The sequence below is a fragment of the Kryptolebias marmoratus genome, linkage group LG18, assembly GCF_001649575.2.
Source record: "Kryptolebias marmoratus isolate JLee-2015 linkage group LG18, ASM164957v2, whole genome shotgun sequence".
Classification (NCBI taxonomy): Eukaryota; Metazoa; Chordata; class Actinopteri; order Cyprinodontiformes; family Rivulidae; genus Kryptolebias; species Kryptolebias marmoratus.
Genome location: NC_051447.1, coordinates 3,503,411 through 3,516,641, shown reverse-complemented (window position 1 = coordinate 3,516,641; position 13,231 = coordinate 3,503,411). Strand labels below are relative to the sequence as shown.

Sequence of the window (13,231 nt, the reverse complement as noted above, 5' to 3'; positions counted from 1 at the left end):
AAGAAGACAGTTGAAGAAAGATCTAACTAATAACAACACAGCAGTGCAGAAAAAGCTCTGTGGGACTTTTCACTGTTAATTTTTGCCACAAATGTCCCTCATCTGTAACATTCTGTCTTTGTGTGGGACTAAAAACAGTAAAAACATAGTTCAGTCTATACCCTGTAGTTTATTACTATATGCTCATTTCAGAAAAGTTTAAAATGTTAAAGACAAAGGTGCTTTGTTAGTTTAAAATGATCCTAAGAGAAAGCTTTAAATCCTTATCTGCTTGTTGTTTCTTTAGCAGTAATTAAAATAAAATGGGTTTAATTTTGTTCTCTTTCTGAGAAATGTTTAGCTATAAGTTTTACTCTCCTTCCTGAGACTAAAATAAAAACACAGAATGGTGGGAAATGTTCATCTTCACGCTGCTGATAGTGAAAAACCGCGAAAAAATTGCTTTCATTTGTGCTCATCAGCTAATGATATCACCTAGTTTTATTGTGATTGACTGAGCAACAACCAAAACAAAGCTTATCTGTGCATTTCTGAGAGGCACAGCAGAGAACTGAGGTTGTATATCTAATCAGTGGTGTCATGACAGCTGCTCTTCCTCAGATCCAAGCAGTGATGAAGATCAGATACGTCTGGTTTGACGTCCTTTAGACATCTCTGAAAGACATGCAGCTGCAAGCAGCAGGTGTCCAGCAACACAAACACACTCAGAGGACAGGAATGTTGTTTTTTGAAGCATCAGTCCACAAAAAGATCAAATCTGGACAAACAGGGACATGGTCAGCTGTAGGACAAAGGTTAAAGGACTGTTCCCTAAAATCTGCAGACACAACATCACTTCAGTGGCTCACGGCGCTGATGAATGCCCAGGAAAAATATTTTCTTTTCCACATTTCAAATGTTCCATTTGAACAGATAAGTTCATGAGCAGCACAGAAGGCTGCAGTTGCAAAACCTAAATGAACCTATAAAAAAAAATCTGTATTGAAATAAAACAAATATTTAAAAGAAACAACTGATGCCAACATCAGCATCTAACTGCAAATACTGAGCTGAGGAAAAAACAAAAATTAACAAGCAGTCAATAAATTTATAATCCAAAATCATCTGTGTCCTTCCATTTAAGAAGCCTGAGAGTTTCTCACAGCCTGCAGGCACACAGAGATTAACGAGGAAAACCAAAACTTTAACGCTGTTCTGTCATAAGATGTCCAGTTAAAAACTAAAGGATATCGTGTTTTACTCAAGCTGAGAGGAAAAAATGGTGAAAGACAAACTCTGAAAGAGCTTTAGGAAGTCCTCCTTTAATCGATTACCAGAATGGATGAAGAGTTTTGCACAGTAAAAAGATGGTAAACTAACTTAATATAGTTGAAAAGCAGCTCCAGTAAAACCCCGCAGCTCCCTGATGAGGACCCTGATATTTGTTTAATGCCTCCTTTGAGACAGTTAAGAAAATTCTTTGAGATTTTACCCATGCACTCGGTTATTTTTACATCCTTGTACGGCCGATTAAAAATAATGTTCGCAGCATGCTCCAAACTTTTTATTTCTGGTGCTGCAGGTGGAAACGCCTGCTTAAAAAAAAAACAGAAAGAAAGAACGATTTCTCTGCTGCTCCAGCCATCAGGATTTAACATTGATCATTAAAGAAATACAAATGAGAAATAACTCATAAACCTGCCAGGAAACTGCTCAGTCACCCAACCACAGCTTAGCAGCCCCAGCGGGGTAAAAGTCCCATGGAAGTTAAAAATGTTAATGTTTATAGTTGTGACAGAAAAGGACAGTTGGAGCAGATCTGTTTCACGTCTACATCAAGAAACACGCTCAAAACATTTTAAAGTGTTTTACTCACTTCGTTCATTTCCCACAAACATAGGGAGGACTGAAACAGACACAGAGTTCCGTTTCATTTATAAAACAAAGAGGAAAATAACTAGATATGTCTTATTCATCAAGATGGCCACTGCAGCCAGCTGACCTTAGCAGACACAAAAGTGGAGCCGTCAGTTTTACAGATTCTGAGGTAAAATCTGGAGTGGTAGTGTCGTAATAAATGGGGAAGGAGGCGAACCCAGAGTGCAGACTCAAACTTAAGAGGAGTTAATTTATTAAACTAAAGTAAATAAAAACAAAGGGCTGACATGGCAGCAAAATAAGAATGAAAATCCAAACATCACGTAACATGGCGTGGAGCAGAATGTGACGAAATGGAACCAAGAGCGGGGCAAACAGCAAACAATGATCCAGCAGAGTAGTGAGGTAAGTGACCGAGTTTTAAGCATGGAGGGTAATGAGGAAATTGGACACAGGTGGTTGACAACAATTGACAGCAGGTGGAGGTGGGCGTGACAAGAGACCGGGAGTAGCAACTGGGGAGGAGTAAATGGTAGCAGTAAACAGGAAGAGGGAGAAACTAAACTGAAACAATAACTCAACAAAAACAACAAATCGGAACATAAAAACTCAAATCCTCACAGGTAGTAGCTGAGACTTGTCCTTTGCCTTATCAGTTGTAAAATAAAGTTCTTCGTGATTTATTAGATTTAAACTTAAAATCAAATTTGTGGCTTTGACTCCCAACTTTAAAAATGAACCCAGCTAGTTTGTTTTACAAACGCCCTGCAGGAAAGTTCAGGCAACTTTCCTGCAGGGCGTTTGTAAAACCGAAGTGACATAGAGCGAGCTGCATCGTCGTGGGCTCGTCTCTGACACGCCGTTACATCCCAAACTTAACCTGAAATGTCCTGCAGCTCCCAGGTGCTGCTGTCTGCAAGACGCTCGGCGTTGGTGGTCGGGCGGAGGAGCCAAACGTGCAGCACATCATCCATCACGCAACGTGCCTCCAACCCACACACAGCCAGCTTCTGTTTACCCTCTCTGTTTATATGAAGTGTCCTGAGCTGTGGAACAATCTGCAGTGGCATGTGACCCACTCAACTCGACACACACACACACCGACTCAAACAGGCTTTATCAGCTCCGTCACGAGAAGGTCCTGCAGCTCAGACTTACAGGAAATATTTAAACAACTTGAGCTTTTTAATCCGTCAAAAGGAAAATTGTTATTTCTTGCTGTGAAGGCTCCCAGTGATGGTTTAATCCACCATTAAGTGAAGTTTTTGTCCAACGAATGCTGTAAAAACTCAATTTTTGAGATTAATTCTCAGATTGTGAAGAACTGAGGTCATGTTTAGGTTTTAAATGTTGTCAGGGCAACTTTTTCCCTGCCACATTTATTGATAAAACACATTAAGCAAGTTAAGTGACATGTTTTCAGATTTGTGGCTTTGATATTTTATACAGAGTTTGATAATAATGAGATTTCAAATCGAATTTAGGCCGGAAATATATGCAATATCCCAAGAACTTTTTATTTATAGCAAACTTTCATTTGATCACGCAGTTTGTTCGAGTTGGAAATAGCATCAGTAATTTACAAGCAATAATAAAACTTCATATTTGAATGATTTCTGTTATGTTTTTTTTCCATTTCCTCAGTTATCATTTGGCTCATGGGACTTCTATGATTCCTCTTCATCTTCATCTTCCTCCGCCGAGTCTAAATGTGATTCAAGTCTGGAATCTGGCTCCTAAAATGTTGAGATTGTTGTTTTTATTTACAAATTCTTCACCATTTTGTTTGTATGCTTCTTTAAAGGTTCAGAGCTCAGTTCTTTCTGCCTGACTCCTCGTTCATCATGGTTCTGTTTGTGTTGACAGTGTTTCCTGGCCTTTCGGGCTCAAATATAAAACAAAGCATCACATTCCTATCACCCTGTTTGACCGGAGAGATGACGATCTTTGTGTTGAATAATTCTCCTTTTTTTCCTCCAGATGAAAATTGTTTTTTTTTCAGCCGAATGCTTCGATCTTTATTTCATTATTCAACCTTTTTGTGAGCGTTTGTGACGTCCAGGTGAGTCCTGGAGTGACTCATTCCCTCCCTCAGATGTTCTTTTTAAACTCTTGATGTTAAATATTGGTCTGTCATATTCTAATGTCATCCCAGTCCCGGTCCAGCATGACATTAGAAGCAGGGACTCATCTGTGGACCTGGAGGACCAGGACTGTGGACCAGAGTCCTGACTGAGTTCTTTAAGACGGGATCTCACTGGGCTGCAACTGCCGGGGACTCGTTAGAGACACAGAATTGCAAGAAAATATGCAAACTTTCACTTAGAATCGTGGACATGTCTGTGTATTATGCAACTGCAACATTCACGAGTCTTTCCTGCGAAAATTTAGTCACAAAATGTCTCAGATGTGTCTCAATTTATCCTCTTTATTGTCTTCAGTTGGTCACAGAATAGTTGTCTCCCCTTTCTCGCACTTTCAGACTCCCAGAAACTAAACTGAAACGGGTTCGAGATGCTCGGGAACTATCTGTGACGACTTTCAGTGGGAATTCCTGCGACTCAGGTGAGGAACCTGAGCACTCTCCCCCTCGTGGGTCGTTTTGGAGACTCCATCATGAACGGCGTTCACACTTTGTCGCCAACAGAGATACTGACTTTAAAGTTTTCTGCCAAAGAGACAGATTTTCTTATGGTTCTTATAGCTTTTACAGGCTTCATGAGGGACTTTTAAAGCTGGAATTAGGGGGGATTTTACTAATTGTTAGTAAAATGAAGACTGCTCAAACAAATCATAAAGTTAGAAAAGTTGAGTAACGTATGAAGATAGAAGTGGTTTGTTTACATTGAGTGTGGACCCGCGTTTCAGAGTCGCATATTAACGTTATTTAACGCTTTCAAACTTCATGGTTCAATGCGGTTCAATATAAGCTTTTTGGTTTTGTACCTTTAAAGTCATCTCCTTTTAAAATACAATTTTTAAAAATCCATCAACGATCTGATCCAGGACCAGCGAGATCCTTCATCCTTCAGTTTTTCAACTTATAGTATTTTAGTTTGGTCAAAATACTCCTTTTTGTTTGTTAAATGTCTTTGGTCATTTTTAAGGGATTCAAATTAAATAAATGGAAACAAAATGTGGCTGTGCCTAAAAATAATGAATTAGTTTGTTAAGTTAGTTTGTTAGAAAAGGTCAGGAAGGCAGGAATATACCGGAAATGAGTGAAAAGAAGCAGAAATTAACCTCTTTAAATGACTGCAGGAGAGTCTGGTTCCTCCTTGGACAGATGGATGGAGGAATCTGCGCAGCTGAGCTCCGAGTCTGAACTTCCTCCTCCTCCTCATCTCGTCTTTTCTCCTCCTCCTCCTCCTCCTCCTCCTCCTCCTCCTCCTCCTCTCCAGTCCTTCCTCCAGCTCAGTCGAGCCCCGGCTCTCCGCCGCGCGTCAAGCGGACATCCTCACGCGCCACCGGACAGCAGAGAGATTCCCACACCGACAGACCTGCCTCCTCCGAGCTGAACTGTGCAGGGATTGTCGCCAGAGACTGAAAATTCGCATTGAAACGCGCTGGCATTCAGTTTCAGTCGACAGGTTCCATGTTCGAACACCTCCTTGCTGTTTCCGCATGAACTTTTTTTTAAATCAAACAAACTCTGAAACATGTTTCTGCTCCCTGGAGGCTGCTGTAACAACAGGATGGACCCCTTTTTTCACCTGGTTCTGTTCCTGCACCTCGCGCTTTGGTACCAGGTGAGTGCACTGAAAAGCTGAAAGAGCTGATGGCTTCAGAGATGAAGTCAAATGTTTTTCCTGCTCACCTGCATCCATCCAGCTGTGACCACAGTAATCTGAATATTTCACAGGGGAAAAAAACACTTATTTACAAAATAAAAGTTTTACATCTGTCATGGGAGGTAAAAGAGGATTAAATTCATAATTTATATGTTTTAAATCCAAATATGATGCTTTATGTATATATTTTTCAGAATGAAAAGCAAATGGATGACTCCTTTTACTTTATTCAGGTTTGCTCTTCTTGCCTTTTTGTCCTCCTGCATATATTTTTTTTACCCTAAGACTAGAGTTGTATTAAATTTCAATGATTTTAAAGTGGTGGTAACGTGGACATGAACCATGAAATCCTAATAGAGCTGATCATTTTAATTTTAAGGAGAAAATTGTGGCAGTTCTGCTCATCTGCACCAGTAGCGGAGCCAGGGAGTGGCCAGTGGTGCCCAGGGCCACTATAGATTTATCTTCAGCCACCCCCAGACATTTGAGGAATCTATACTTTTGAGCAATTTAACAAAAAGACAGCATATCCACCTTTTATATCAGAAAAAGGATGCATTTATGCCTCCTGAAAACTATGTTCCCCCAAGCGGTTTGGTCCATTTGTCCCCCAACACCTCAGAGGACAAACAAAAACCTGGTTTAAGACTTTCAGGAGCTCCTAATTTGTGCTGCTGAGGAATCTTTTTGTTTGATTCAGTGGAGTTATTTATTGGACGTATGTCTTCTGCTTGTTCTGTTTATTTCAATCTTTATATTGTTGAAAAGCTGCTCAGTGACAGTTATTCAAAGACCACAGAAAAGTCTGAATGCAAGCCAAATTAGCCAACGCTAATCCAAAGTTTCCATTCCAGCACCGGAAGTCCTCGTTCTCCTGGTGGTCGGGATGTAAATCTTTCCTTTTGGACTTTATTCATCTGTATGGATGCATGTCAGATGTTTAGCAACCTGTTCTTATAGTTTATAAGGTTTTATTTTTTTGTAAAATGTTGTAAGTTACATGACCTGAAAGAGACAGACGTTGTTTGAGTTTGAGAACATGAGAACTCAACTGTGTAGCCTTAAGAGATTAATGTTTCAGATGATCTTTGTCTTTGTTTTTAACTGATACATCTGGGAGATAATGCGGGTCTTCATGGGGTAATTCAACATGGTGATCGCTGCCTGTGAAAGGAAATCAGGAAATGACCGATAGGAGCAACAAAAAATAAAAAAAGAAGTCCTTTTCTGGGCCGTCCCTGTGTGAGAAACGATCTCAGTGTGGCCACAGCAGAGTCCGTCCATCCCAGCTGCAACAACATAAATCTGAGGGTTTTATAGGGGAAATATTCACTTATTTACAAGAAAAAAGTCAGTAAGTCTCTGTAAAAACATTTACAAATTATAATTTACAGTACCATTGCTCTATTTACAGTTAAAGTATCATTACTGCATTGTAAAAGGCTGTATTAGTACGGTTTTAAAAATTTAAACTATAAAACTATTTTAAAACTTACAGTACATTTCTGTTTTACAGTACTACAACTTCATCAGTGCTGTATTTAATTTCCAGCTTACATACTGAGTTATAATTTATGATACCATTACTCTGTTTTACTTTACAGCGTCACTACTGTATTTGTATTTACAGTAATAATTTTTTGTTGTTAATTTGATGTTTTAGTGTGAGTCTTATAGTGAAACATTTTGTTAAGTTTCCTGTTTGATAGTTACTTTTTAAACTTTGTTTCTGGGAACTTTTCCATTAATTTGCTGAATATTTCACTGAATCGTTGCTGCCTGCATTACAGTAAAAGACTGTCCAAAACACACAAACCTTTTAAAGTATAGATTATATTTTCAAAATCCTAAATAAATGCTTTGAATGGGCTAAGTTCAGAGACGAATGATGTCTTTTACTTTGTCTTGTTCTCCTGCAGAATCCTTTGAATGAGGGTCATTATTCTTTAGATGAAGGACTCGTTTTAGTCCAATTTTCTCTGGATTTATTCAGTTTCTGACGTCTTTTATACACAAAAACTTTCCTGGTGTTCACACCTGCCCTCATGAGCGACCATAAATAAACACACACACACACGTCCTAACCATTTATTAAACAAATAAAGAAAGAAAACCAGCTTCTCTTGTGGCTCAATTAACATCAGACGCTCACGCTGCTGCAAAGAGAAATCATTAATATTTTCTCCCACTTCTCTGAAAATATACTGGTTGGAAATTCAAATAATGCAGATAATGCAGCCTGAAGAATATTTTACTTTTATGGCTGTTTTCGTTCATGTCCTTTCTCCTCCTGAAAGCTTTTATTGATGCTCTTTAGTCCCTTTCTAAAAGCTGTCACCCATTTACACCCAATATTTTTCTATTTCTTACCTTTTTGTAATATTTTGACATTTAAAAATAAAAGATTCTTGCAAAAAAAAAATCCATCCTCTGATGTCCACACCTTTGATATTTTCCTTTAAGAGGATTACTCAGTGAAATCCTCCAGAGTGAAACAGATAAATTAAGTTTGTCGTGTGTATTTAAATATATATATATATATATATATATATATATATGTAGTCACACTGAGAGGTTTCTGCTCTGATTTCCTCCTGAAGACTCGTCCAAAGCTTTTGAACCCTGACATCAAATTACCCACAGCCTTCTGTCTGCAGCCCCGAGGCGAGTCCTGCCTCTTCTTCTTTCTTCAAAACGAGCCGCAGAACCTTCAAATCAATTCTAAAGGCCACAGGTAGTCGGAGCAGAGAGGCCAAAATGAAAAAAAAAATAAAAAAGAAAAATGCTGGAATTTATTTTTACATCCCGTCAGCGAACTTTTCATGACGGGTGTTTTGTTCACGTCGATTGATTTGTTTTTAGGGGACAAGCTACAAGGAATGTTAAAGAAAATGATCTAATGTTAGGTTTATTTAGCTGACGCTTTTGCCTGAAAACAGAACTGGAGATGATGCTTTTGCTCGCTTCCACATGATGTCTGGGGAAAGCGAGGATCGAAGTGGCGACCTTTCGGCTGAATGGCAACCGACCAACCTCTGGAGCTTCGGCCACACAGATGGTCTGCTTTGTTATGTCACCACTTCTGTTCCCAAAAATAAACAGGGAAGACACCAGAAAATATCAAACACATGAATCTCCTGTTATCACCCTTGTTGTGAATGACCCTCAGCTACTACCACACCCAGTTTGAGTTCAGCGTCTGTAAAACTTACTGAGTTAGAGACGTTTCTGTGACGTTTTTGTCACCTTGGATTGGGTAGACTCAAACGTTGATTAGCTCTAAATTTACATGTGGTGATTACATTAAAGTCCTTTCACTGGTTCATGAGATATTTTGCTAACAGGCAAACAAACAGACAGTAACACCTTTCGTGGAGTAAACAGGTTGTTTAGAAGCCTAAACCTGAGCCTATACCTGAGCCAACAGCGTCAGGTTGTCAAGAGGGGTGGAGAAGGAGGCGAACCCAGACTCATCATTAAAAAAACTAATTTATTAAACTAAAGAATAAAGAAAAACAAAGGTGAGTGATTACAACAAGCAACAGGTGAAGATGGGCGTGGCAGGAAGATGAGATAAACAGAGAAGTGAATGATGACAGAACACAAGAGGCAGAAACAATACAAAGACAAAACATGAAAACAATAACCCTAAATACAAAAGAAATCTCAAAGAAAAAATGACAAAACCCAAATCCTGACACAGGGACAGTTTCAACTCCTACGATGGAGTTTCTGAGACCGCAACAATCCAACATGGCTCCTTTGTGAATGAAAAGGGCTCCATGTCATGCTTTTTGTAGCCGAACCTTCTGGGTCCAAGGAGAAGCCACGTGCTCATGAGTTTTTGTTGAGCTAAGTTAGGCTGATCAGCGATACAATCTAAATTACTGGCTCTAAGTCAAACATCGAACTCATCTTACCGAAGTGGAAGCCATTTAACCGGGCAGAAATACATTTTCTCTCTGAGCCGTAATGAAACAAGTGATTTGTTCCGGCCGTAAATGAAATCATTAACGGGCTGAGACACGGGGGCTCAGTCGTGACGTCAGACGCCTTACGATTACTTGTCCTTTGCATCACCGTGAAATATTAGATGTAAATGATGGGGGGCCCACTGATGCATGGCCTGAGGGGACCGGTGCCCTGCGATAATGACCCCATTAAAATAATAATTGAGTTTTAAAAAAAATGTTTCCGTTTAAGCAACAATAATTAAAGTCCACGCTGAAATGGCACTGAAAGCCCTTACCTTCTGTCTCCGACATGAAGGTTTTATTATCCTACATCTGCTGAAGTTATTAAAACATCTGTCAGACCTCCTCATGATGTGAGTTACTCCAGAATCTCTGCACTAAACAATAAAATATCTCATTTTATGGCTTCAGAGGGGAAAAAGTCTGTCTGCTGTTCGAAACGGGCTTGTTTTCTAAACCTGCAGGGCTGATATGAAACACTGAGGCTGTAAACAATCTGAGTTTACAGACCACCAAGAAGACAGATTATTAGACAATTATTGGGAAAATTATGATTTTTTTTTATCTTAGGAGTATCATCTGAGCCAGCTGTATGAAGCAGCAGACTGATAAGAGTCTTTTTTTTAATTTTTTTGGTATTTTTCAGGCGGAGGCCATCCACCCAGACTGCGCTCTGGTGCTGCAGCACATGAAGGCTGAGGAAGACTGCAACCAGGTTCTTCAGCAGGAGGAAAACAACCGCTCCTCTAAGACAGGCAAGGAGCTTCAATCCCGGTTTCTGCAGGAGTGCTGGTTGCAGAAAAGTGCTGCGATGTCAGAAAAGCATCAGGTCTTTAACAAAGATTCATTAATGTGGCTTCTGCTGGGATTACAGACATGAAAACAGACGTTTTCGCAGGTTTTAGAATAGATTATTATAAATAAATTGACACATTTTGGTCCTATATGACACTTTATAGTCAGAAGTGAATTTATTTTTAGATTTCTTAGTGATTTTCTTTGTTTTATGTTCTCGGCTGCTCGTTTTGCACGTTTTTTACAATCTAATTATTTCTGCTATTTTAGCCGCTCCTGTATGAAAACGTTCAGCTCGTTCAGGAGATGGCCGCTGTGACTTTTGCTTTTTGTCATTTTTATATTTTTTAAAATATTTAACTTAGTTTACAAATATTTCCCCCCCTCAGAAGTACACGAACATCTCTTCAGTTCTTTTAAAACATTGTTTTCTTTGAAATCTGCTTCAGCTGCTGGATCTGTTAGCTTTCAGCTAATGTTCTGCTTCTTTTAGCTACAACAACTCAGTTTTGGCTCCTTCAGCTCTCAGCATTCACTCTCTCATTTCACCAGAAAATGTAATTCCTCTAGTTTAACTATTTTATAGTTTTACTGTGCAGCATTTTGATAAACTTCGGTTGTTTCAGGCGTGTTCTATAAATAAAGGTGATTTGATTTATTTGCAGGTGCAGTCGTCCGCCTCACAAAGTAGTTCCTCCTAATAAACAATGTGAATTACTTAATTACTCAGCTTGCTGTGTTTTGTTTTGTTCTCTGTGTTATTTTGACAACTTTAACCCTTGGTTAAACTGGTCACAAACTGTTTGCTTTTGCCTGTGACCATTACCATCCTCTGTGAGGAAATGTCGCAGATCACTATCAGTGATAAACAGCTTCAATGCATCTATTGGAGAGATGGTGCTAAACCCAGGTGCAGGCCCTGACCAACTTCTCAGTAAATTGTGGCTTGGTATCTTAGCCTGAGTGGGAGGTCACTCTGCCCAGTAAGAGTCCTTGCGGCTCATTCTGTTGGACACAATATCCATTTCCTCTTCTGAGGACTCAGAGGACTTCTCAGTGTCTGGCTGATCTTGTTCAGCAGGGGCAGGTTGGTTCCCAGACAGCCTGACATGTCCAGGTGGACAATAATCTGTATCCTCTATATCTGAGATGTCAGATCCTGTCAAGCCCACCGATGGACTCTTCATCCCATCTGTTCAGGATCATATATCGAGCAAGGTCTTCAGGTATCCTAGCTGGCCTCCAAGTAGCCATGATAGTCTAGATGAGAAAACATAAAACAGACTATGTTTGAATGACACACAAAATTATAAATCAATATTTAGCTAAGTAGATGTCTGTGCATTTATATGTAAGTAAAGGCACAGACATGCATTTGTGTACATACGCACACACACCAATCAATATTCAATAATCATATAACAGGTTACCTAACAGGTTAGCTTTTGTTACAAGGAATTATGAATACAGTGAGTCTCTACACAACAAATACAGTGGCTTACTAAGACAGTGTAATGTTAGCTAGCTTAGTAAGACAGCTAACAGAGTACTAACATTACTACTACATTTTTTTGTAGTTAGCTAACTAGTATCTACTTTGTTGACCAACATGATACTCTATCACATACAAGTCATGGAGTTGATAAATGAAGATAATACTTACATGTATGCTGCTGTGTCAAACTGACATCCTGGTGGTGAGACTGCAGGCATCAGATGTGTAAATGGGACAGAAAATGTATCCTGACAGTCACAGTTGGTAAAAATCAAAGATTTCCAAAGCAAACCCTTGAGATTCTATAGAAAATGCTTGGGGTCATTTTTGACCCCACTTATGAAAAACTGGGGTAGTGACACAAAAACTGCAATTTCCTTAAAATGTATAAAAAAAAATTAAAAATTCAAATTGCTTCAAGTCACAAACATGTTTTATGAGGAATACCTGTAATATGGTAGTGTAAAAACTTTTAATTTCAGAGATTTTGAAAAATAACAACCCTCGGGGTTATTTTTGACCCCACTTATGCATCTAAGGGTTAAATGAAACTTAAAATGCTTTTTTGTGTTTCCTTCTCAGTTTTTACCTTTTTGCAGCTGTAGGGCGGTACAGGTAAAATATTCCTCCCTGAGATAATCAGCAGGACAGTTTCTGTCTAACTATTCAAATCAGCCACAGGTGGGTCTTATTGATCTGATTCTGTGGTTTCCTACGGTGTATGCTGGAGCTCAGAGGTTCTGTGGCTTTTAATTTAAAGGCTGCACCTTGGGGCTGTAATCAAAGGGTTTAATATGGAAATATATGCCAGTAACACTTCTTTAGTTTTGTGTTTTTTAGATTTACTTCACAGGACTCTTTTCCCCATTTACATTGGATAATCTCAAGTATTACTGCAGAGATATTACCTCAAATAAAATGAAAACCTCAGTCCAGAAAGCCGTGTACCTGTCTTACTCAGTTAAAATTAAAAATCCTCCAGTTTCAGGTGGACGTGGAGGAGTCTGTTTTTTTTTTTTTTTAAATTTAATTATCTGACCGGACTGTTTTCACAAGACACAACCTTCAGAGAAAAAAGGCGACAACTTTGTGCACAAAAACAGAATACAAGTTTTAAGCAACATGTTAAGCATCTTTTTTCACAGAAAATGTAAAACTAATTATAACATTCATGTGATTATTGATTCAGGAAGTGAATGTCCGCCTCACTTTAAGGTCAGAAGCTGCTGCTGATTAACTCTGGTTTGTTGAACTTACAGAAAGCCACAGTCCCAAATAAAAAATGTTAGGATAATAACAATGACTTACTATTTTGCTGC

The 13,231-nt window shown here is 39.0% G+C and overlaps 1 protein-coding gene across 1 annotated transcript in view; it reads left to right on the top strand.

Moving 5' to 3' along the window:
• Positions 1–5,266: 5,266 nt before the first annotated feature.
• LOC108246657 (pituitary adenylate cyclase-activating polypeptide type I receptor) overlaps positions 5,267–13,231 on the top strand; it is a 29,713-nt gene continuing 21,748 nt past the window's right edge. Inside the window, exons 1-2 of the mRNA XM_017434303.3 lie at positions 5,267–5,606; positions 10,269–10,377. Coding sequence (XP_017289792.1) covers positions 5,517–5,606; positions 10,269–10,377 — 199 coding nt within the window. The 5' untranslated portion in view covers positions 5,267–5,516. The remainder of the gene's footprint in view (positions 5,607–10,268; positions 10,378–13,231) is intronic.